The sequence below is a fragment of the Rhinoderma darwinii genome, chromosome 11 (assembly GCF_050947455.1).
Source record: "Rhinoderma darwinii isolate aRhiDar2 chromosome 11, aRhiDar2.hap1, whole genome shotgun sequence".
NCBI classification, from domain to species: domain Eukaryota; kingdom Metazoa; phylum Chordata; class Amphibia; order Anura; family Rhinodermatidae; genus Rhinoderma; species Rhinoderma darwinii.
In genome coordinates, this window is record NC_134697.1 from 70,781,126 (window position 1) to 70,806,559 (window position 25,434).

The following is a 25,434-nucleotide window of genomic DNA, read 5'->3' on the forward strand; positions in this document are numbered from 1 at the left end:
AATTCCGGAGAAGTTCTCCAATGGGGCCCCAAATGTTCCCACCGCTGCCTGTTACAGATCCATCCTGTCCAGCCTTCTCTGCCTCTGTCATTAGCGGGATTACTTACTAACTTTTCCCAATTTGCAGACATCTTCATCAAAAAGGATGCTGAGATGCTTCCTCCACACCGGTCTTAAGACTGTCTGATTGAACTGATTTCAAATGCTTCCCCCCCCCCCTGTGGACGGGTACATTCTCTCCCCTTGCCGGGGACTCAATCCATGTTGGCCTATATCAAGGAGAATCTGGAGAGGGGGGTTTCATACGAAAGTCTTCCTCCCCGGCCGGGGCTGGGTTCTTCTTCGTTCAGAAGAAAGACGGATCTCTTCGACCCTGCATTGACTACCGTGGTCTCAACAAGATCACGGTCAAGAGCAAATACCCGTTGCCCCTAATATCCGAACTGTTTGACCATATACGAAGAGCCAGGATTTTCTCGAAACTAGACTTGCGTGGGGCTTACAATTTGATCCGAATCCGTCAAGGGGACGAGTGGAAGACGACTGATTTCTGCACTTCGTTCCTTTTTTCTGTGGTAGTTACAGCAGAGCAAAGCGTAATCTCGCTGTAACCTGTCATTTACCGCGTAATCTCGCGAGATTACGCTTCCTCTGCTGTAACTACCACAGACAGAGTAAAGAAGTGCAGAGATTGTGAATAGACATCCTGTGGAATGTCTATTCACTGTCTAAACACTTCAGTATCGTTAATGTGTTAGTATAAGACAGCACATAAGGATCTAGCAGGATCCCTATGCGCTGACTAAATGAATGGAGAGGAGTGCATGACCCTGATTGGTCAGCGTCATACACTCCTCTGTACAACGCCCACTTGGTCTAAAGTAAAAATACGCCCACTTGGGCATTAAGAAACTCATTAGCATAAATCTAAAATCGCTAATAAAGTGGTGAAAATAGATAATTTTTCTAAATAAAAAGCACTGCTGTCACCTACATTACAGCGTCCATCTCCTTATGTAGGAGATAGGGCACTTATAATGTGGTGACAGAGCCTCTTTAAATAGTTGTGAAGCAAACAGACTTAAAAGGAACAGAGCGACAGAAGCCGCAGCTATACTGAACGTATGGACAATTAGAAAAAGGTGTAGCATGTGTCTGTCACTCCTTACTGGTTTGTGTCTCTAGGCGAGCCTCTTTGGCTGAGGGTGGGAGAGGGTGACAGCGAGAGGTAGAGGCTAGCGCCGCGAGGACCTCCGGTGGTACCAGTAGGTCCGGTTAGTCCAACTGACATTGATAGCGCACCCAGGGACCAAGAGCGTAACTCTTGCCCCTAGGCATTCTGCTCAGAAGTTAGTAGCTACCGCAGTGACTAGTTTCCATCGCCCTATCTCTGGCCAACGTGGGTTCATCAGGCGCAACCTCTCTCAGGGGGACTCAAGCGTGATCTATGTTCCCAACCTCCATTTAAGAGCTCATTCAGATGAGCGTAATACTCGTCCATGTGCTGTGTGTTGAAAAAAATCACAGCTCAACGGACCCATGCAATTCAATGCATTGTTTTTCACGCAGCGTGTGACCGTTGCGTGAAACTCACTGCATGTCCTATCTTGGTGCGTTTTCACGCACTTAATCGCCCATTGAAGTCTAAGGGTGCGTGAAAACCATGGACTGCATACGGACGACATCTGTGTGCAGTCCGTGTTTCACGCATCCGATAAATAGAAAAGCAGAGAAATAAATGTAAAAAAAAAAGTACTTGCACAGACATAAACATATGCCACACTGATGCCAATACGCGACACACACGGACAAGAAATGTAATAAAAACGTGTGTTTTTACGCGCTCAAATCGGACACGCTCCTCTGAATGTAGCCTAACTGTTGGCTTCACATCAAAGATAAATAGTTGCAGTTGTACTGCAGTAAACCGTGCTACCAAGAATCTGTGTTGACGGCTCTATCACATTTACAAGTGTATCACCTGCTTACATGCTCGTATGCCCAGAGTAGGTTACCAGCATCAATAGAGAAAGTGATGATAATTTTGATCCTGAAGGTGGACAAGGACCGCTATGTTTGGTGCTCACATCGCCCTTACTCTTTGTTAAATGATGATGTTAAAATATTGGCAAAGATTCTTCTTGTGGTACATGAATCATCTCTGATTCATGACGATCAATGCGACTTTATGCCAAAAAGGTCAACAACTTATAACGCTCATAGGGTGTTTGCTAACAAACCGTGGAAGGGAAAGGGACACCTCCACGCCATACTGTCACTGGATGCTGTTAAAGTGTTTGACACTGTGGAGTGCAGGTACCTCTTTGAAATTTTGGATCAATATAGTTTGGGACAAGTGTTTGTCAAATGGATTAAAATCTTGTATAGAGGCCCTAAAGCTAGATTGGCTATACATGGAAATAGATCTAATTCTTTAGAGCTCGGGAGAGCTACAACACAGGGTTGTCCTCTCTCCCCTTTACTCTTTGCATTGCTAATTGAGCCATTGTTAAAATCAGAGGAGATTTAGGAGTGGATGGCGGGAGGGGACAAGATTTCACTGTATGCAGATGATCTACTAATTCTTTTGGATAACACGGAAGAAGTACTGGAGCATATTATGCATTGAGGAGTTCGGGGTGATCTATAAAATGGAGTAAATCCGTTTTGCTACCCTTGGATCCGGGTATTGTGCTGGAGGGGCATAAATCAAAGACTATTGATCAGCATGGGCATTTTACATACCTGAGTATTTACATCTCTCTGGACCCCTGTTTATATAGCGATGTTAACTTGGTTCCTCTGTTAAAGAGGATGGCCTATAGGATTTGCTTGATAAAAATGATAATTCTCCCGCAGGTGTTATATGTCCTGATAAAAGCGCCATTCTGGATTGAAAACTCTGTTTTGAAAACAATAGAGAACATTTAAACAAACTAATATCAGGCAGCAAAAGGGTCAGGATGAAACTGACATACTTACCTGTGATCACCTAAATATGGAGGACTGGCAATACCAAATGTGAAACGTAACTTTCTAGCAACACAACTACCTTACATAAAAACCTGGGCTCAACATGATATTTTAGAAGTGCTGGTTAAAAAAGTCAAGGACCTGTGCCAAATATTTCTGCATTATTTAAGTCGGGTCAACTTGGGGAGAGTCAGTGGAGAGGGATTCCATTGGTTAAAATGATAACGAAGACTTGCATGTGCGAGAGCATTTGGGAATTGAGGGATCACCCCCTGTTGGTATAATAGACAGCTGGGGGAAACAACTCATTTTAGTGAATTTCACTACTGGACCAGGAAGGGATTTTAATATATAGCTCAATTCTTTCACAATGGCAAGCGGAGATCTTATAACGCCATTGGGGAGGACTTAGATAATACAAAGGATTTACTTTTTAGGTATTAACACATTCAGGATATTAGTAGACACATTAGGAATACTCACGGATACCTTATAGAGGCAAACCTGTATTGGTTACTAGATGGGAAGGTGGGGATAAATTAATGTTGCTACTATATGACAGATTAGATGGGATAATCGGTAAAGGTATTAGGTATAACAATAAAATGAAAAAAATTATATTGGGCCGATCTCTGAGAGGGAATGGTGTTGATGCAACAACTGAGCCAAAATATATTGGACTGATTTTTGTATTGGGTATGTCAACCGGTACCCGCCCTCCAGTGATTTATCCAGTATCAAATAATAGGTAATATATGTATATATATAACATATATATATATATATATATGAGAAAAGATGACAAGAGACCATGCTTGGTATTCTCAAAATCCTTCTCTGACGTTTGTTCATCAAGCAATTACAATAATATCTTTAGAGGTAGGAGCAGCGTCATTCCAGCCAATCATCTGCAATGTTTACAATATGACGTTAATTTGGACTTCGTTTAGCCAATAGCATATAATGACCATATGTTTTGTCCTGAACCAATCATGGGCTTACATGGCGTCTGAAGTGTAAAACTATGAGTTCCCAAAATATACCATGTCCTAGATGCTGGGAGTCCGACTACCCCAGAAAACGGGGATAAATATGTTAATAGCTACAATTTCTCTAGCATTTGTCGTGGATAGTATCGGTATTTTTACCCCATGCCGCCGCAGTACAGTTTTTAATTTACGTTTCTCCCTCCCTTCATTGCAAAAGCAATAACTTTTTAAAATATTTTTACATTGATATAGCAGTATGAGGGCTTGTTTTTTTGCGGGATGAGAAGTCGTTTTTGCCTAGTTTCAAAAATTCTTTGAGGGGTGGAAAGGGAAACTAATAATGATTCCATTATTGTTTTTTGGGTTTGCTTTTTCATCCACAGTGGTAAAAACCGACGTATTTACGTTCTTCTGCGGATTAATACGATTATGGCGATACCAAATTTATATGTATGTGTGTTTCTTTGTTTACTACTTTTACACTGAAAAAACAAATTGCTAAAAAAAAAATACTGTCCCTTGCCAGCCCTAAGTCAAATGTCAGCAAGGGGGTTAAAAAAAATATTAAACCCCTTAGTGACCAGCCCATTTTAGGCCCTAATGACCAAGCTATTTTATTCGTTTTTCTATAGTCGCATTCAAAGAGCTATACGTTTTTTTTATTTTTTCGTCTACATAGCTGTATGAGGACTTGTTTTTTGCGGGATTAGTTGTACTTTTTAATAGCACCATTTTAGGGTACATATAATTTTTTTTATTAACTTTTATTAACTTTTTTTGGGGGGATTATAAAAAAAAAACCTTGAAATTCCACCATTGTTCTATGCGTTTTTAAATTGACGCCGTAAATAACATGTTACCTTTTTTCTATGGGTCGGTACGATTACGGCGATACCACATATGTGGAGGTTTTTTATGTTTTACGACTTTTGCACAATTAAAACACTTTTGAACTAAAATTATTTGTTTTTGCCTCGTCGCTTTCCAAGAGCCGTAACTTTTTTATTTTTCCATCAATGTAGTGATTTTTTGGGCTTGTTTTCTGCGGGAAGAGACGTAGTTTTGATTGGTACTGTTTTGGGGTACATGGGACTTATTGATTCATTTTATTATGACTTTTTTGGGGGGCAATGGAAAAAAAATTGCAATTTCGCCATTGTTCGCTTTTTTTTGTTTTTACGGTGTTCACCTTGCGGTTTAAATTACATATTAGCTTTATTAATGGAGTCAATACGGTTGCGGCAATACCAGATATGTGTACTTTTTTATTTATTTTTTACACTTTCACTAAATAAAACCACTTTTTATGGAAAAAAATGGTTTTTTTTTTTTTTTTTTTTTACTGTCATTTTTATTAATAATCTTTATTTCACATTTATTATTTATTTCATTACTCCCACAGATCGCTGCTATAATGCTTTGGTATACTTCGTATACCAGAGCATTATTGCCTGTCAGTGTAAATCTGACAGGCAATCTGTTAGGACGTGCCTCCGGCGCGTCCTAACAGGCATATGTCCAGGGCAGACCTGGGGGCTTTCATCATGCCCCCGGCTGCCATGACAACCCATCGGAGACCCGCGATTGCATTTGCGGGCCGCCGATGGGTGAGAGGGGGAGCTCACTCCCTCTGTAAACAAGTTAAATGCCGCAGTCGCTATTGACGGCGGGATTTAACGGGTTAAACGGCCGCGATCGAAGTAAACTTCGATCGCGGGTGTTGGAGCAGGAGCCCGGCTGTCATCAGACAGCTGAGCCCCGGCTCCAGCCTACACGGGAGACCCGTGCAGGACTTAGACTAGGCTCACGTGAAAAGGCGTCAGCCTAGCCTAAGGCCCCTTAGTGACGAACGTGAAAAGGCGTATGGTTGGTCACTAAGGGGTTAATGAAAATGTTTCTATTGAAATTAGGTTTTGTCATAGTCTCTGAACTCTATCTGAACCAGTTAGGCTATGTTCACACTGAGTATTTTGCCGAGTTTTTTGACGCGGAAACCGCGTCGCAAAAATGGCCCTAAAATGCCTCCCATTGATTTCAATGGGAGGCGTCGGCGTCTTTTTCCCGCGAGCAGTAAAACTGCCTCGCGGGAAAAAGAAGCGACATGCCCTATCTTCGGGCGTTTACGCCTCTGACCTCCCATTGACTTCAATGGGAGGCAGAGAAAGCGTATTTCGCGGTGTTGTATGCCCGCGGCGCTCAATGGCCTCGGGCGAAAAACGGCACGAAAATCGCCGCGAAAATCGGCGTGCAGGGAGAGGAATATCTGCCTCAAACTTCCAAACGGAATTTTGAGGCAGATATTCCTCCTGCAAAATACTCAGTGTGAACATAGCCTTACTGTAATCAAGACGACAATGAATCGGAGAGACAATAGGAGTTTTTGGCTGTTTCCACATAAGAAAAGGGCAATAGACCCTGTGGTAAAATCAATCCAGTCCTTGGGGGATATAATACTTTTAGCTTTTATTTTTTAAATGTTTCTATTGCATTAAGCTGGAGACAATGTGATAATTCGGTTATCTTAGTTCCAGCACCATATCTGGCACCGTCTCCGATCTGTCTCTGAAGCTCTGTTAGGGGTAAACATTCCCCCAGATCTCTCTTGTGATACAATTAACCTCCTTTTGCTGTAGTAATTATGTATGTAAGTCTATTCAATGCAAATGGTCCGACCTCTCAGAAACCTCCTGTTGCTGTGGCGCCTGCATGTAAGTCTACTTGTGGAATACGGTTTATGATAAATATGTTTTTGCAATTTTTTTCTTAGGCTCTATCGATGTATCGTCGCCAGGTCATTGGTATGTTCGTCGCCAGCTTTCAGTCAAGTGTAAATACATTACATGTATTCGGTGTTATTCTTACACTTGTGTACGTATTAATATTGGTGCGCCCATAATAATAGGTCAAGTTTAGTACCTATCTGATCGCCAGGATGAAATATGACTTCTAAAAGGATACTTGTCAGTGTAACTTCTTTCATATGGGGTTGAAGTTCTGTTCTATAATATTTCTGAATTGCTAGTCAAAAAGAGATATGTGGCATTGTGCATTAGTAATGAAGTGCCGTCCCTGTGGGTTGATCTAGGCGGGGAGGGGATTAACCTTTCAACCCACCCCCATGCCGGAGTGTATAAACATAAGGGTCCATTCACACTTTGAGGTTGCAAATTGGGGACCCGATTGAATTGGAGTCGTGCACATCTTCTGCCCATGTCCCTGGAAGTAAAGTAAAGACTTTACCATACGGAATCGCTAAGTATTGGACTTTTCTGTTTTTCCACTTCTTTATTTTTACAAAATCAGAATTGGGCTCTTGCTCTAGTCCACAAACCAGGTGTGCTATATGTACGTATATGTATATATATATATATATATGTGTGTGTATACACAAAACCTACAAAACAATCCAACACCGCACAAATTGTATAAAAAAATTATGAATACTTTATTAATTCACTACATGGTAAAACACACAATAGTTAAAAGGACCGTTTATAACTCTTTTTGCTTATATGTATGACCTTTTTATTATGTTATTTTAAAAACATTTTGTAACCTTTTTAAGCGCTGCACTTTCATATGTTTAATCTTAAAACTAATAAGTTTGTTCCTTGCTGCAGTAAGCCTACCCACTACCTCAAAGAGGTAAAGCATAACCTGTTTGTTGCCATTCAGATTCAGTGTGTGAATTTGTGGGTTACCAGGAGTGGACTTTTGTCTGCCTAATACTGCAAGTGGTGGTAGCATTTTGCATGGATGTGTGGACTGGTGTTTGGGTGCACTTAAAGAGGCTCTGTCACCAGATTTTGCAACCCCTATCTCCTATTGCAGCAGATCGGCGCTGCGATGTAGTTAAGAGTAACGTTTTTTGTTTTTTTTAAAAACGTGCATTTTTGGCCAAGTTATGACCATTTTTATATTTATGCAAATGAGGCTTTCTAAAGTACAAGTGGGCGTGTATTATGTGTGTACATCGGGGCGTTTTTATTTATTTTACTAGCTGGGCGTTGTGAATAGAAGTGTATGATGCTGACGAATCAGCATCATCCACTTCTCTTCGTTACCGCCCAGCTTCTGGCAGTGCAGACACAGAGTGTTCTCGAGAGATCACGCTGTGACGTCACTCAAATGTAGCCTCTGGTGCCGATGTGTCCTCGCTCATCCGACACAATGCAGGACCAGGGGCAGGAAGTGAGTGACGTCACAGCGTGATCTCTCGAGAACACGCTGTGTGTCTGTGCACTGCCAGAAGCTGGGTGTTAACGAAGAGAAGTGGATTATGCTGATTCGTCAGCATCATACACTCCCATTCACAACGCCCAGCTAGTAAAAGAAGTAAAAACGCCCAGATGTACACACACAAAACACGCCCAGTTGTACTTTTACTTTAAACACGCCCAGTTGTACTTTAAAAAGCCTCATTTGCATAAATATAAAAATGGTCATAACTTGGCCAAAAATGCTCGTTTAAAAAAACCCAAAAACGTTACTCTTATCTACATTGCAGCGCCGATCTGCTGCAATAGGAGATAGGGGTTGCAAAATCTGGTGACAGAGCCTCTTTAAAGCCTCATACACTTCTTTACAACACCCACTTGGTCAAAAGTAAAAACACGCCCAGTTGGTCTTTAAGAAACTCATTAGCATAAATCTAAAATTGCTCATAACTTTCTCAAAAATGATCGTTTTAAAGACCACTGCTGTTATCTACATTATTGCACCGATCAGATTATGTAGGAGACAGGGCACTTATAATCTGGTGACAGAGCCTCTTTAAATAATAAATCGTGATAACCAGACAAGTGCCCAGCCTTTAAAGAGGCTCTGTCATCTGTTTATAATGGCCCTATCTCCTACCTAATCTAATAGGCACTTTGATGTAGATAAGTACTGTGTTTTGTTTTGTTTTTTCAAAAACGCTTATTTTTGACAAAGTTATGAAGGTTCTAAGATTTATGCAAATTTGTTCTTAATGCCCATGGGCATTGTGGCGTTGTAAAGAAAAGTGTATGACTCTGACCAATCAGCGTCATATGCTTCTCTTCATTCATGTCCAGCTGTACTGACAGCACAGCGTGATCTCGCGAGATCACGCTGTGCCGTCACTTACTTCCACAGTAACTTCACCGGGGTGTCGTTAGAATGACCAGACATCGCCTCCAGCCAGTGATTGGCTTAACACATTTACCTATGGTAGAAAAAGCAGTAAACAACCTTGCAATGGACCTTTCAAATTTTTACCTATAGGGAAACACTGAAGTAGAGGTGTGAGATAATGTGACGTCTTTACCGTGACTTTCAGGCGACACTGTAGAGTTCCAGCTTAAATAGAATAGATCCATATTCTATTCAAAGCATTGTGCATTTTCATATAATATTCAATATGTTTGTTTGAATAATATTTACAATAGTATTTTGTATACTCTTTAAACGTTAACTACTTTTTTGTTTTAGAACAAAGCAATTGACTTCTTCACATCTTGAGAGGCTGGAGTGTTAATACATCTCGAATCAACATCCTGAAATGCACAGTTCTGGAGCTACTCTTCAACAAGCAGCAGCTTATAGCCAGCAATGTTTCACTAGTTGTGGATGTTTAACAAGGGTCTACCTAATTTTTACGGATTGAATGGACATGTGTGGGCCTGTTGCAGTCTTGATTAAAACATATTTTTGTTTCCATGACATGAGACAAAAACATTTGGACATAAAGGAAGGACTTCACTGAATAATTATCTAAATTGTCTTCATGCGCAAGAAAAATACTAATTTCCAAGAGAATGCCCAGGAGAGGGTGGTATCTCCAAGGCAGGACCCGATGGTTATTTGTAGGACTTGCCCTGGTTTTCAGCTTAATGCTTCTCACATATCTGTTAGAATGTGCCCCTACTCCTGAAGGAAATGGTTCTCTTCCTGGGATTGCAGGAGAGATGTACAACAAGGACTACTACCAGGCTCTTCTTCAGGAGCAGGAGGAGCATTACAAAAGCCGTGCAACCAGCCTAAAAAGACAGATTGCCCAACTCAAGCAAGAACTTCAGGAAATGAGTGAGAAGCTGAGGTTGGCACATGAGAAGAAACAATCAGCTGGCAATGGTGCAGGGCACCAAGGTACCAAAGAGCAGCCCCCTAATGACCTGCTTGAGTTTCTACATTCACAGATTGACAAGGCTGAGGTTGTGGTGGGTGCTAAACTTCCCAGTGAATACGCAGTTGTCCCCTTTGAAAGTTTTAATACCATGAAGGTTTACCAGCTGGAGATGGGACTAACACGTCACCCAGAGGAAAAACCTATGAGGAAGGACAGGAGAGATGAATTGGTTGAAGTTATAGAAGCTGGCCTGGAGGTCATTAATAACCCTGATGAAGATGATGAAGAACAAGAGAATAGAGGGTCGGAAAAACTGATATTCAGTGAATCTGATTTTGTGGAAGGTATGTTCTACGAAATTTGTTCTTTCTGGCATCTCTATATTTATCAGTAGTTGTGTAGACACCTTTTAGATATAATTTATCCATAATTAAATAAGTAGATAATTTATAGGTTAGTTCACAATGTTTTTACTTGTACACATGGTTCATTTACACATGGTTCCTCTTCCGGCTGCCACATCAGAATGGAATGAGTGGGCAGGCACTGGTGAGTGATGTCATCAGCTGTGCCCCCGGCTCCATTTAATTATTGTCTACTACAGGTGTCAGCACAGTCTTGAGATTCTTTTACACGAGCCAATGATCGGGCAAACAAGTGTTCAAACGAACACTCATTCCCGATCATTGTCCTGTGTAAACAGGGTAATTATCAGCCGATGAACGAGAAAATGCTCGATAATCGGCTGATCGCATCTTTTATGCAGCACTAAATATTAGCATTGTTGGCAGCACATCTCCCTGTGAAAACCGACAGATGTGCTGCCGACATGTATGGGGCGTATCTGGCACTTCTATAAAAGCCATATCTGTGTGCAATGATAATACTAAGCAGCAACCCCCCTCATGAAGAGTAGGCACAAGAGTGGATGTTCATCATTATTTTGCACCTTGCAATCTCCCTCTATGTAGCATTGTGGTCTGTCTGCATCCTGGTGGGAACTGGTGTATAACCTGCCCTCGTATGAGTAAGAATGGCCTTTTTCATTGATTTTAAATAAATATAGCTCTTTTTTTTTTTTCAGGGATCTGTTTGAAATGTATGGGGACGAACGATCGTAGTAACGATCGCTCACCCCCATACATAACTGATTATTACTCCTTGTGAAAGGAAGAAACTAGCGCCGATCAACGAGCTGTCATTTTGGCCCGTGTAAAAGGACCCTTAGAATACTGCTCTTACAATAATGCCACTGGTGGGAAGTGGTAGCCTGAAAGTCATGGCAACTTCTATTGCCATGACTAACATGAAGATGAAGATCATGCTAGTAGCTAACAGCTGCTAGCGCAATCTTAGTGAGCAAAATATGTCAGGGATGTATATAGCTATTCAGCTCTGACATCCTATATAAAGTGACTGTCACACCGGACAAACCTTTTTTTATTTTGGACTTTCCTTCTCAAAGTTCCCAACCCTGACAAGTGCGGTTTTTATACCTTGACAATCCTGTACCTATCATGCCAAATTATAGGAACTTTATTATGCAATAATTTCTTTTAAATTAAATTCGCTTATGTTTTTTGTTTTTTTACTTTTATCATTATTAGGGTATTATAGAACTGAAAGAGATAAAGGATCCCATTACGAACTGTTCTACAAAAAGCCTGAATCTGGGAGTTATCGCCACATCACTTTATTCAGACCATTTGGCCCACTCATGAAAGTCAAAGTGGAAACACAGGACATCTTTAGGACATTTGTCAACATCATCATCCCGTTGTCTGGCAGAACGGAAGCCTTTGCACAGTTCATTCAGAACTACAAGTAAGAACTTTAGAGCATATTTATAAAAATATTTCTTTGTCTGAAGTTAGTAGTCACCGAGGAGTTCTGTGACTATAAAAAAAGTATGAAGCCCGAGTCCACTTATGCAGGCGCCTATGTAGCACCACCGATCTCTGTAAGAGCATCAGGTTCTGACACTGATGATAACTAGAAAAACAAAAAAAGAAACAAGCTGTCATTCTCTATGATAGTATTTCTGTTGTCATAGGATTGAATGAAGTTCATGACAATTTATCGTCCTACGGCTGAATTCACATATGCAGTTTTTGGTGCTGTTCTACTGCTGATCCAGTTGTTTTGTTTTTTTTAGCCAAACTGGAGGACGAATGCAATAGAGAGATGTATCAGTCTTTCATGCTTTTTCTTCAGCTAGGATCCACTCGTGGCTTTGGCTAAAAAAAAAGCTGTGTCATCTGGTCCAACAATACCATGTGTTGATCCTGCCTATGTGGAAAAAAATCCTTCTTCGCTTGAAATAGTGATAAGTCCCTGGATTTATTAAATTGCTAATTTTAAAGTAATATAATGCAGATATGAGTGATATGTGTTTTTGAAAAATGTATCTATCCATTCATTTAATTTTTTTAGTCAATGTAAGATATAATTGAGGCCTTTAGAACTCTCTTATGCCTTAAGGGGGTTTTACACTGGGCGATTATCGGGCAGACGGGTCTTCATATAACGCTCGTTGACGATAATTGCCCAGTGTAAATAGGGCAGCGATCAGCAGATGAATGATCAAACGCTTGTTCATGTGCTGATCGTATCGTTTTAAAAAAGTAAAATATTATCATTGTCGGCAGCACATCTCCTGTGTAAACAGAGAGACGCGCTGACGACATGATGATAATATTTGGGGACGAACGATCGGAGTAACGACCGCTCGTCCCCATCCATAGCTCATTGTGACAGAAGTAAACGAGCGCCGATCAACGATGTCTCATTGATCAGCACTCGCTGCAGTGGACAAAATTCTCCAGTGTAATAGGGGCTTTAGTCTTGCCAAGTAGCTTGAGCAACCCTTGGTGTCAAAATGCTGAATTTTGGCTTTTTTATGATCAGACTGACAGGTCAGGTTTAACTAACCTGCTTTACCCAATATAGATATATATCTATATATATGTGTGTGTATGTGTATGTATGTATGTGTGTGTATGTATGTGTATATATATATATATATATATATATATATATATATATATATATATATATATATATATATATATATATATATATATATCCCTCACTAGATTGTTGATTGTTGTATTGACACATATATTAGTATTTCCTGTGGAAAATGTTGATAACTGGTACATAGCACTTCAAGTACAAAACTACATTTTTATGATTATATTTCTTGTTAACAATGTGTATGATCAAAATGGATGGACCTACTAATTACGATGGTTGTCCTCATGCTTTTTGGCTACGTAGCATTTGCTTTAATGTATCTATATATCATAAACATACTGTATTCTACTCTAATCTAGAGATGTGTGTATTCAACAAGATAAAAGGACTTACCTGACAGTAGTCTACTTTGGTGAAAATGGACTGTCAGAGGTGCAAAATATCCTTAAGAATATAGAAAGGTAAGTCGGATCCTTTTAAACCTGGGTTGAAAGTTATTTGTAAGAATATCAATTTGGTTTTAAATTCTTAGACCTCCTTACCCTGCTACCGTAGAATGGTGTATGTCATTATCTGTTTGTATATGGGTGGCCATTACTAATTACTTATTTATTAAAAATTATTTTTACATTTTGGCGTTCCCAAAGGAGGGAAAAGTCAGTTTTTGACTAATAGAGGAGCAGACTTCTACCCAATAAAATGTATTTTACTTCGTCTTGGTTTCCACGGTCCGTGCATTGCCCAGGACCCTGGACCGCAAAAAGATAGGACATGTCTTATTACGGCCATATTTTGCGGTCCAGGCTCATAGAAATGAATGCACGCGGCCATGTGCACGGCCTGCGATTTTGCGTGCGGCCAGCGAGTGACACTCCGCGGACATCCGAGCCGCAAATCACGACCGTGCACACACCACTACGGTCGTGTGTATGAGGACTAAGATGACCGTGTTATTCTTTGCACGAGGGCGTCTGTAAAAAGCAGTCCTCAATCTGCTGGACATTACAAGCACCAATAGAAAAATGTGTTTTCAATATATAGACACCCCTCCACTCTCTGTTGATGTCATAACTCAAAATATATTAGACTGAAATTTTAGATGAGTGTTTCAACCGGCACTCACTCCGGAAATGTATCCATCTATCGGAGAGAAGTAGAGACACAGACCTTGCTTGTATGCTTAAAAATACTCCCCTGAGATTCATTGATCAAACAATTTATAATAATATTCAAATGGGGTGTAGGCTTGAAGTTAGGGTAACCAATCAGAGGCAATGTGACAATAACTCTGATTAAGCTATTAACATACAATGAGAATATTCGTATTGAGCCAATCACAGACATACAATACATTTCAAACGTAATATTATAATATCATTAGGGGCTTACATCAGACTTGGATCTGTTCTTTTTGGTAAGAATACAATAGCTTGTTCTTCTAAATGGGGAGTGTGGAGGAGTTATTATATTCACATGTGTATGTGACAAATTAATAAGGAATGTGATAACTTAATGTCTGGGTGTTCAGCCGGACCACTATCTACAAGGTTACATAAGAAATATTCAAAGAGGATATATTTCTGAAATATGGGGGGGGGGGGGTCATTGCAGGTGGAATAGAAATTACATCTCTGTATGATCCGGCATCCTGCTCGATAATCCACAATCTAATTTAATAAAGAGAATATAAGCAAATGGACCACCCATCACAATGGAAGTATTTATTTTGTATGATATTTTGTTTTAAGCTGTTACTCAACTTTATGAGTTCTGTAATTCTGTTATGCTGCATTAAAGAAAAGTAAGAGTCACTATTGTCTTCCGCTGCTGCAGTGACACAAACTTCCATAACTACACCCTAATCCCACTGAAGGAGGAGTTCAGCAGGGGACGTGGACTAGAAGTAGGAGCTCGAGCTTGGGATAAGGGCGATGTTCTGCTTTTCTTCTGTGATGTTGACGTATACTTTACATCTGGGTTTCTGGACACCTGTCGACTAAATGCAGAAACTGGTGAGTATGCACATTTTGTTTACAATCAAACAAGAGATTTATGAATCCTTGATTTTCTAAAGCTATAGTAAGTTTTAAAAATAAAATTGTGCTAAGTATCTAAGGCTTCGTTCACATCTGCATTGGGGTCCCGTCAGAGGTTTCCGTCAGAACGGGACTCTGAACAGACAAACTGATACGAACGGAAAGCAGAGGTTTCCGTTTCCATCACCATTGATTTCAATGGTGACGGATTCGGTGCCTATGATTTCCGTTTGTGTCTGTTGTGCACCGGACCCGTCCATTGCTTCGGGTGAAAAGACGGGTCCGGTGCACAACAGACACAAACGGAAACCATGGGCACCGGATCCGTCACCATTGAAATCGGTGTCCTTTTGTGTCTGTTCAGCGTCCCGTTCTGACGGAAACCTCTGACGGAACGTCCGAACGGGACCCAAACGCAGATTTGAACGAAGCCTAATATTGTCATTGACAATAGTCAAAAGTGTACACTGTTATTTCAGAAACACCACAATCATTGTGATACTGACATTAACCCTTTCACTAACTTTGACCACCAGGGGTGCTGGCATTAACACCTTCATTTTATTAGAACATCAATGATGCTTGCATTAACCTCTCCACTACCCTATCACACCAGGTACTTTGGCATTAGCCATTTACTACCCTAACCACCAGGAAATATGGTAGTAAACCATTAACTAGAACAGCAGGGTCATTACTATTAACTCTTTATTAACGTATACTACCCATATGAACACATTTGCCCTCCTATCCTGCACAATTTTGAAGATCTGCACAGATTTTTGTCTGCTGCATATGAATGCATTTTCTATGTCCACTATGTTGTATTGATAAGGAGCCCAGAAATTCTTTGGGCAGTGATATCTGATGGTATCTCCATCTTAATATTGTAGGTAAGAAGGTTTTCTACCCTGTTGTGTTTAGCCTTTACAATCCTGCAGTCGTGTATGCCAACCTAGAGGTACCACCACCTGTGGAGCAACAACTGGTAAGGTCCATCTTTATTTCACAAGTTATCCTTTATTACCTTGCTAGTACATTGGGTTGCCTTCAAAAACTGTAGTAGATAAACCAAAATTTAAACTCCTATTTCTTATAAAAAAATAAAAATAAAGACACGCGGGATCGAGCTGTTACTGATCACGTCTAAGTTCATAACGTAGGTGTAATCGTTAACAGGGGGATCCTGTGAGTCAGAGACTGTCACTGAACCTGTCAGTGCCGCTAACCTAACCGATACTGGATTCAGCACTAGATACAGCTGCTCTGCATACAGGATACTAATCCGCTGTATCTCAAAAAGTAAAAACTATTTTTAACCAAGTATTTAGGAAGTTGCACCAAACACATTGATAGATATTTTTATTAAAAATCAAAAAGATTTAAAGGTGTACATAGCCTTTAAGAGCTTTCATCAATATAATAGTGAAAAAGGTTCTACTCCTCTTGTAGTATGTGTTTTCTTCTCTAATCAAACAAAATCACTGTCATAAAGAACAGTTTCCTAATCCGTGGCCCCTTGGGGCTCACAAGCTGATGGCACTGTTGTGCACTAGTGGTACCAGGGATGCCATATCATTACTAGAACTTGGTACTAGGATCAAAGCCATATCACTGGCAGTTAACACTGGTAAAAGTCAAATCACTTGTTCATATAAATAAGGTGCGTTTTTTGCCCAAAAACGGCGTCTTATAGCCACACGTAGCTTAGCCCCATTGGATGGGACTAATCTTCCGCACAGCAACGTGTCAGATTTCTGGCACGGTTTTGCAGTAATAACGGAGGGTCAGTCTAATGCACCCGTATCCATAAATGCTTCAAATTCTATTGGTTGCCATTGGAAATAGACCACAGAGAAAACAACTCGAAAAATGTAAGCAAAAAATCTACTACTAGTTTGAGTGTTAATTGTTCCATCATATACTTTGCATACTGCAATCTTTGCGAGGAGCACACCTCTAGAAAACCACCTTTCAATGCAATTTTGGGCGGCCATGTCCAAAAGGTTTCACTGTATTAAAACTGAAAAGTTTTTAAAAGTGCACGATTACAATTTGTATACTGCGGAACTTAACTACAGTAGCGCTAAATACTGAAATCCTGCTGTGCACCGGATAAGAATAATAAGGATTCCAAATGTGATTTGAGTTACTATTAATGTAGAATATGTGAATGTTATTATTAACATGAACTTGTCTAACTGGGTCAGTTCTAAAAGAAACAATGCAGGATGTTTAGAAAATTCAGGATTTTTTTTTTTTGAACTCTTCCTTTTTGTTTTCTTCTCCAAGGTTCATAAAAAAGACTCTGGGTTTTGGAGAGATTTTGGTTTTGGAATGACTTGTCAGTACAAATCGGATTTCTTGACAATTGGTGAGTAATTTATTCTGTACTCTGCTTTATTCTGCCCTTTTCGTGGGTCAATGCTAGATAATTGAGCCCAGTTTAACTACCTGTCTGCACAGTGGTATTGTTTAATTAATCTTTTGCAGTGTAGTCATCTGCTATACAAACTAAAAAATTGTTGACAAGCTGATGTTGATGGATCTTATGGCTATATTGTTGATCAAGATAAGATTGTGCAAAGCACAAACAGTCAGAACTTCTGGAATAGCATGGGAGCGCACATGCTGGGGAGGAGAGGAAGACCTCTGTATACACAGATAGCTAGTCCGTATACAGAGTTTACATGGAGACGGCCAACAGAGGATTTGTTTACTAGGAGAAAGCCACTTAGCAACAGGAGATACAGAGTAAAAAGTAAAGCAGTTACCGAGTCAGAATTTTTTTTAGAATAAATATTAGAAAGTGATTATACTATAAATAAGCAGTTCAAGTTTAAAAATAACTTTAAAGAGGCTCTGTCACCAGATTTTGCAACCCCTATCTGCTATTGCAGCAGATAGGCGCTGCAATGTAGATTACAGTAACGTTTTTATTTTTTAAAAACGAGCATTTTTGGCCAAGTTATGACCATTTTTGTATTTATGCAAATGAGGCTTGCTAAAGTCCAATTGGGCGTGTTTAAAGTAAAAGTCCAACTGGGCGTGTATTATGTGTATGTACATCTGTGCGTTTTTACTTCTTTTACTAGCTGGGTGTTCTGACGAGAAGTATCATCCACTTCTGTTCGTTAACACCCAGCTTCTGGCAGTGAAGACACACAGCGTGTTCTCGAGAGATCACGCTGTGACGTCACTCACTTCCTGCCCCAAGTCCTGCATCGTGTCGGACGAGCGAGGACACATCAGCACCAGAGGCTACAGTTGATTCTGCAGCAGCATCAGCGTTTGCAGGTTAGTCGATGTAGCTACTTACCTGCAAACGCTGATGCTGCTGCAGAATCAACTGTAGCCTCTGGTGCCGATGTGGCCGACACGATGCAGGACCTGGGGCAGGAAGTGACGTCACAGCGTGATCTCTCGAGAACACGCTGTGTGTCTGTGCACTGCCAGAAGCTGGGCGTTGTGAAGAGAAGTGGATGATGCTGATCTCTCGAGAACACGCTGTGTCTGCACTGCCAGAAGCTGGGTGTTAACGAACAGAAGTGGATGATGCTGATTCGTCAGCATCATACACTCCCATTCCTAACGCCCAGCTAGTAAAAGAAGTAAAAACGCCCCGATGTACGCACATAATACACGCCCAGTTGTACTTTTACTGTAAACACGCCCAGTTGTACTTTTGCAAACCTCATTTGCATAAATACAAAAATGGTCATAACTTGGCCAAAAATGCTTGTTTTTTAAAAATAAAAACGTTACTGTAATCTACATTGCAGCGCCGATCTGCTGCAATACGAGATAGGGGTTGCAAAATCTGGTGACAGAGCCTCTTTAAATGATAGCGACCCTTTGACTGATTTTACCTTGCAGTGTAAAAAATAAATTTGTTGCTACCGGGAAATTCTTTTCAAACTGAGAAAATTGCCAAAATTAGCTTATTAATATGAAGATTGCTAAATGCTAGATTTTATTCATTTGCTAACTAAGGCTACATTCACACGGCCGATTTCAGAACAATGAAGTTCTACGGGTGTATTCATACGGCTGTTTTGTTAACGGCCCGTGAATACTGGGCGTCAAAAAATGTCCTATTTTTGGTCGTTTTCACGGCCAGACGGATCCCATAGAACTCAATGGATCAGTTTTTATTGGCCGTTTTTCAGGAATCAATCGGCTGTAAAAAATTGATCCTGGCCGAGGACTCCCTGGACACAGCGCTACTTTGAGTGCTGAGCCCGGGGAAGCCCTTGATATTACTGTCCATATATGGACAGTGATGTCGGGCTTTCAACGATGGAGTCCCTGGCCAGATCATCAAAGACCACTGGCCGGGGACACCTGTCCTGGGAAAGCCCTTGACGTCATTGTCCATATATGGACAGTAACGTTAGAGGCTCCCTCTGACTCCCCTGTAGATAGTGCCACTGTAGATCCTTGTATGAGGGGCCAGACCCTCTGTTGTTGATGCTCTGGGCGGCGATTCCCCTCCTGGAGAATCCCCTGGCGTGACTATCCATATATTGACAGTGACGTCAGTGGCTGCTCCTTGAGCAAAATCATCAGCCAGAGCGCTGCCAACAAAATCTACAGAGAGAGGGGGGGTGCAATCTACAGGTCTATGTCACTTTATATGCGAGCACTGGCACTTTATATGTGGGCACTGTGATACTATATGGGCACTGGCCCCATGTGGGTATTATCTACAATGTGTCACTATCTACAGGGACATTGCGGCACTGTGGTGTTTTCAGGGTGTTGGGACAAAAAAAAACATGAAAATGAAATACATTTTTTTTTTTTTATTTATTTATTTTTTTTAACGTCCATGAAAAGTTGATGAAATGGAAATTTTGTAGAGTCACTGATGCAAAATGGCCATGTTAAACTGACAGTTGATCAGTTTTTAATGTCCATTTTTTTGTCCCTGTCGTGTCAATGTAGCCTAATGGTCCCAGCACCTGTGTGTCCATCACACGACCATGGACAGATTTCATCCACTGAAAGAAACCATGAATGTTCCGACTGAATAACAACTAGCAGAAGTCTTAAAAACGATGTGGAATTAATACTAAAAGTATATTGGAAAAGTTGTATAACTTTTCATTATGCAAAAAAATAACATCAATTTTCTGAATTTAGACAACCCATTTAAATGATAAAATTCTGGCTGCATGAAGCAACCACTAGGTGTAGCTAGTGTACACATTGAGCTCCATAATTAAACCGTATGCAGTATTCTCTAAGCCCCCCCCCCCCCCCCCCCCCAGTGATAACTGCAGGTAACTATATGTCTTTACAGGAGATTTTGAAGCCCTATATCCACAACGACTGAGCTCGCACCACTAGAAAGATACATTAAAGGGGTTTTCCCATGAAGGACATTTATGACATATCCACGGGATATGTCATAAATGTCAGATAGATGCGGGTCCCACCTCTAGGACCTGTACCTATCTCTAGAACGGGCCCCCCATGTCCCCGTTTTAGCTTTTTGTGCTCACGCTGACTCCCGGCCACTTTCTGATTACATGGTCGGAGTTACGGAAACCGCGTAACTCGCTGAGCAACACTGTTCCCCTAACTCCCATAGTGGTTAATGGCAGTTACGGAAGCAGCGTAGCATGTTTATGTAACTACTGTTCTGTTCTACGGGAGCTTCGGATACAGCGTAGCTCAGTGAGTTACGCTGTTTCCGTAACTCCGACCATGTAATCAGGAAGTGGCTGGGAGTCAGCGTGAGCACAAACAGCTAAAACAGGGACTAGGGAGGCCTGTTCTAGAGATTGGTGTGGGTCATAGAGTTGGGACCCGCATCTATCTGACATTTATGACATATCCTGTGAATATGTCATAAATGTCCCTGATGGGAAAATCCCTTTAAGCAACATGCTTGCGCACACTTTTTGGCTTAGTTTTTTTTAAGCCAAAGTTAGAAGTAGATCTAAAAGGAAGGAAAGATATAAAAAAAAAGTCCAACACATCATTATTCGGAAACGGTGTGTTTGGTGCGTTTTTCTTTAAACATGTCAGATACAATGCTGAGACGCGCAAGATAAATTGACATGTCGTGGAGTTTGAGATACGCACTGCACGTCAATTTATGTGCAGAAAAATTCTGCAAGTGTAGAGGAAATTACTTGAAATCTCATTTATAGTACTGCATTAGGCCCCGTACACACTGAGTTTTTTTGCAGGCAGAAAAAACTGCCTCAAAATTCCATCTGGAATTTTGAGGCAGATATTGACGTGCCTGCACGCCGTTTTTCAGTCACAGCCATTGAGCGCCACGGGCAAAAAACGTAGCAAAAAACGCTTTCTCTGCCTCCCATTGATGTCAGTGGGAGGTCCGAGACTGACACACCCGAAGAAAGGGCATGTCGCTTCTTTTTCCCGTGACCATTTTTTCCGGCTATTTGGCAGTTTTTCGCCAAGGTTTCCTTGGCAAAAAACTCTGACCCCCAACCCCAGAGCCTTACATTGCTGTCCTGCAGGAAAATCTGCGTGGCAAATCCGCACATAATATGCATCAGGAATATCATAGAGAAAAAAAGCTGCAAAATTTTGACAGACAGGTTGCAAGCCTAGAAAATGTGTGTTTTTCAAATTCCAAATGTAAGCGGGCTATAAATGTGTCCATGTAACTTCTGTAAATGGTAATCAATGTAACGGAAATACAGTTCTTGGGAAATTCATCATAAAGTTCACATTACGTTACCAATAAGTGCAAATAGGTGTATTCCACTTTGATCTTCTTATCCCTTTACATCTGATTCTTTTGTGCCATATTCCATAGGAGTAACAATTTTTAAAACCGCAATTGTATGTATACTGCCGTTATTTCTGTATACGCTATTAGTATGACCCCCTCTAGTGGCAGTTGAAGAACATGCATACAAATAGTTCCTGTAAACTATTCTGATTTGTCCATATTGTTTGTCTTTCTGCAGGTGGCTTTGATTTAGAGGTCAAAGGATGGGGCGGAGAGGATGTTCACCTTTACAGAAAGTACCTTCACGGCGATCTGATTGTGGTCCGTACGCCAGTGCCCAGCCTGTTTCATTTGTGGCATGAAAAGCACTGTGTGGATGAACTGACCCCCGAGCAATATCGTATGTGCATTCAGTCCAAGGCTATGAATGAGGCATCCCACCCTCACCTCGGCATGCTGGTATTCCGGGAAGAAATCGAAGGCCATTTGCGCAAGCAAGCATTTAGGACAAATAATGAGTCCGAAGCATGAGCCATTACGGTTTACATGGAACATGAAAATCGAGCTTTAATTGCAAGCTTGTACTAAAAAGTTGACCCATTGTTTATGGATGCGGGAAACATGAGGGCTTAACCAAACCTAATACCCTCACATTTAGGCCTGATAATGCCATTTAAGCCAGATGCTATTCGTTACTGCGCTGCCTATACAGTTTGGAAAAATCTCAAATCAGGGATTATCTAGAGCAATAGTCGTCGTCCCCCGCAAACTTTGTTTTTTATGTCTGCCCAGCACATGTATGGTTAATGTGTAACGGTATCGAAATTTGGATAAAGGCATATCATTTCTCGATCAGCAATGAACATTATGCCGTGCCGTAAATCAGCACAGACAAAGTGAACAAAATGGTACTTTGAGGCCTGGCAGCGTCCAGCTCCGGTGTGCCTTAATGCTTCAAAGAGTGCAGAGAGAGTCCATGGACTACATGCAGTACAGTGAAATGCTGGTTTTGTGTATGTATAGTGTGTGTACATACACATTATATCACATCTGCACAACTTTTTTTATGTTATTTTATATGATTCTTTTTCTTTATAATGCTGCATATACACCTAGCACAAGGTACTAATGATGGCAAATCACCCTCCGAATCAATCTTTAGTCGCTGTTTGTGGTGTCTGCACCTTTTGTATATATTGGCAAGTCACAAGTAAGCACAATAATAAAGCCTGTAGTCCATTGTCGATGGCTACATACTGTAGCATTTATCCTATTAATACAACATTGGTCATACGTTTGCCATAGAACATTCCAGTTTTCAACTTTAAGTGCAAACTCTAAGGCTGGGTTCACAGGAGCATGTTCAGTCCGTGAAGGACGGAACGTATTTCGGCCGCAAGTCCCGGACCGAACACACTGCAGGGAGCCGGGCTCCTAGCATCATAGTTATGTACGACGCTAGGAGTCGCTGCCTCACTGCAGGACAACTGTCCCGTACAGTAATCATGTTTTCAGTACGGGACAGTAGTTCCACGGAGAGGCAGGGACTCCTAGCATTATACATAACCATGATGCTAGGAGCCCGACTCCCTGCAGTGTGTTCGGTCCGGGACTTGCGGCCAAAATACGTTCCGTCCTTTACGTACCGAACATGCTCGTGTGAATCCAGCCTAAAATAAATGCAATACAAGGACCTGATTATTACCTGGTATTAGTTTACAGCATTTCACAGTATAATGTAAAACAAAATGTTGAGCAACTTTGTAAATACTTTCCTTTACTTATCTTGTATTGATTTAACTGTTCTTCTCCGTTCAATATAAATCAAGATTCCGATGGTTTCTAATTACCAGAGAGCAATGTATTATGGATGCTTAAATGTCAGCGACACAACAAAATTGCTCCAAAAACAGTAAAGATAAGTAGCTAAACTGTTATTTTTATTTATTACAATTTTTGTTTTTAAGGATTGAAAGTGGCATCACGCTGTTAAAACCCAATTCTGCCCAACAGCAGTCTTGGTAAAAAAGTGACAAGCACTATGGGTGAACTTTTTGGACACCAAGTGGTCACATTTCCACTATATCGGAGTGGGGGTGGTGCTCAAACTGAATAAAAGCCATACCAGTCTAGGCGGAGTTTAAGTGGTAGTTCAGGTTTATCAGTGTATAAAGAGTGGACAATCCTAGCTACTCATACCAGTCAGTATATGGTCAGAATGTGCTGTTATTTCACAATGTGGCCTCATTGCTCATGGTAACCAATCGGCTTAGTTTTATTTTCTAAACTACCCTGAGAACTCTGATTTATTGCAGTGAGCACGGCATGAGCACAGGTTTTGTATTGAATACCCTATGGAGCATTCAAGATGCAGTCACACAGACATAACTGAGCTCAGTTTGTTGTTCAACTTCTATCATGAATCCAAAATAAAATGAAATCGGTTTGCCTAAAGCCTTAGATAATTTATAGTGATATTGCAGTGATATTAGCAAGGTGAGCCCAAGGAAACGGTGAGCTCTGCTAGATCTGTATGTTCTGTGTAGTTTTGGAAACTTCCCAAATCACTTTTGTAAAACATGACGTTTGGGTGTTAGATGGGTCTTATTACAATCTTCTTTTATATACATATATAGACTGGTACAATTCTCCCATAAGGGATAATGTTATAGTTCTGGTATCACTGTTCCAGTACCTTTTTCTCTCTACTTTATCTTGGCTATTTAAACCAGTATTAAGTTAACGTTAAAATAATGATGATTGGAATAATGTGATGTATTGTTTGTTTGTATTTTATGTTATTGTATTTTTAATTGTCATTTTTATTTGTCTTCAGCTGAACTGTTCTAAACACCATTTGTGGATTTTTAAAACCATGGGACAAATTCACGTTTACCAAAGAGCTTCTGCTTTTTAGTAAATGGTTGTAGACTCTGCAGACAAAATTAGACTTTTCTGTCCCACCACAAGTACGTGAAGAAATAAAATTATTTTTTGCTATGGACTCAGTGTTGTTTACTGTATCTTTATTGGGGTATGTAATGTCATATTAAGGGGGTTTCATGTATGGGGACGACTGCTCGTCCCCATCCATAGCTCCGCGTGACAGGAGCGAACGCGCGCCGATCAGTTGGGCAGCAAGCTAAAACCTGCGCTGTAAATGTCTATGGCGCGGGTTTTAAGGACCCTGACCGCTGGCCGTAAATACACAGCCAGTGGTCGGGAACCTGTTAAGCAAATCTCATCCATATGCTGAAAATGATAAGTAGAAAAACGCTCAGAAATTGACCCGCAGTTGTTTTTTTAAAAATCTGCAAGCATGTCAATTGTATCTGCGTAATCGCTGCTTTTTGTTCCAGCTTTTCCCCGTTGAATACAATGGGGAGGTAAAACCGGCAACAAATAGCAGATGTCGAGATTTTTGCGGTGGAAAAGCTGCGATTCCGCCGCAAAAATCTCGGCTGAGGAAAAACAAATGCTACCCAGAATTCTGTGCTTCTTTGTCTAGGCCGCCGGCCTCCTGGGGTGAACTTTCATCCTATGTGACCACTGGACGTCGGAGGGACATGTCGCCATGGTAAGTATTTATTGGGCTGTAAATCTTTAATTTTTTACACTGTTTCGGGAAGACAGGACAAATAGGAAAGGCGGTGG

At 40.8% G+C, this 25,434-nt stretch overlaps 1 protein-coding gene and 1 long non-coding RNA gene across 5 annotated transcripts in view; one reads left to right on the plus strand and one right to left on the minus strand.

Moving 5' to 3' along the window:
• CSGALNACT2 (chondroitin sulfate N-acetylgalactosaminyltransferase 2) overlaps positions 1 to 23,177 on the plus strand; it is a 91,992-nt gene extending 68,815 nt beyond the window's left edge. For all 4 annotated transcript variants that reach the window (XM_075841728.1, XM_075841729.1, XM_075841726.1 and 1 more), the window contains 7 exons: positions 9,417 to 10,397; positions 11,661 to 11,877; positions 13,389 to 13,490; positions 14,863 to 15,041; positions 15,959 to 16,053; positions 17,358 to 17,439; positions 22,019 to 23,177. In XM_075841728.1, coding sequence (XP_075697843.1) covers positions 9,743 to 10,397; positions 11,661 to 11,877; positions 13,389 to 13,490; positions 14,863 to 15,041; positions 15,959 to 16,053; positions 17,358 to 17,439; positions 22,019 to 22,311 — 1,623 coding nt within the window. In that variant the 5' untranslated portion in view covers positions 9,417 to 9,742 and the 3' untranslated portion in view covers positions 22,312 to 23,177. The remainder of the gene's footprint in view (positions 1 to 9,416; positions 10,398 to 11,660; positions 11,878 to 13,388; positions 13,491 to 14,862; positions 15,042 to 15,958; positions 16,054 to 17,357; positions 17,440 to 22,018) is intronic.
• Positions 11,731 to 13,576, minus strand: LOC142663236 (uncharacterized). Its single transcript, XR_012851065.1, has 2 exons — positions 13,423 to 13,576; positions 11,731 to 12,045 (listed from the first exon to the last, which is right to left on the minus strand). It is a non-coding gene; the product is annotated as an uncharacterized LOC142663236 (long non-coding RNA).
• Positions 23,178 to 25,434: the final 2,257 nt, after the last annotated feature.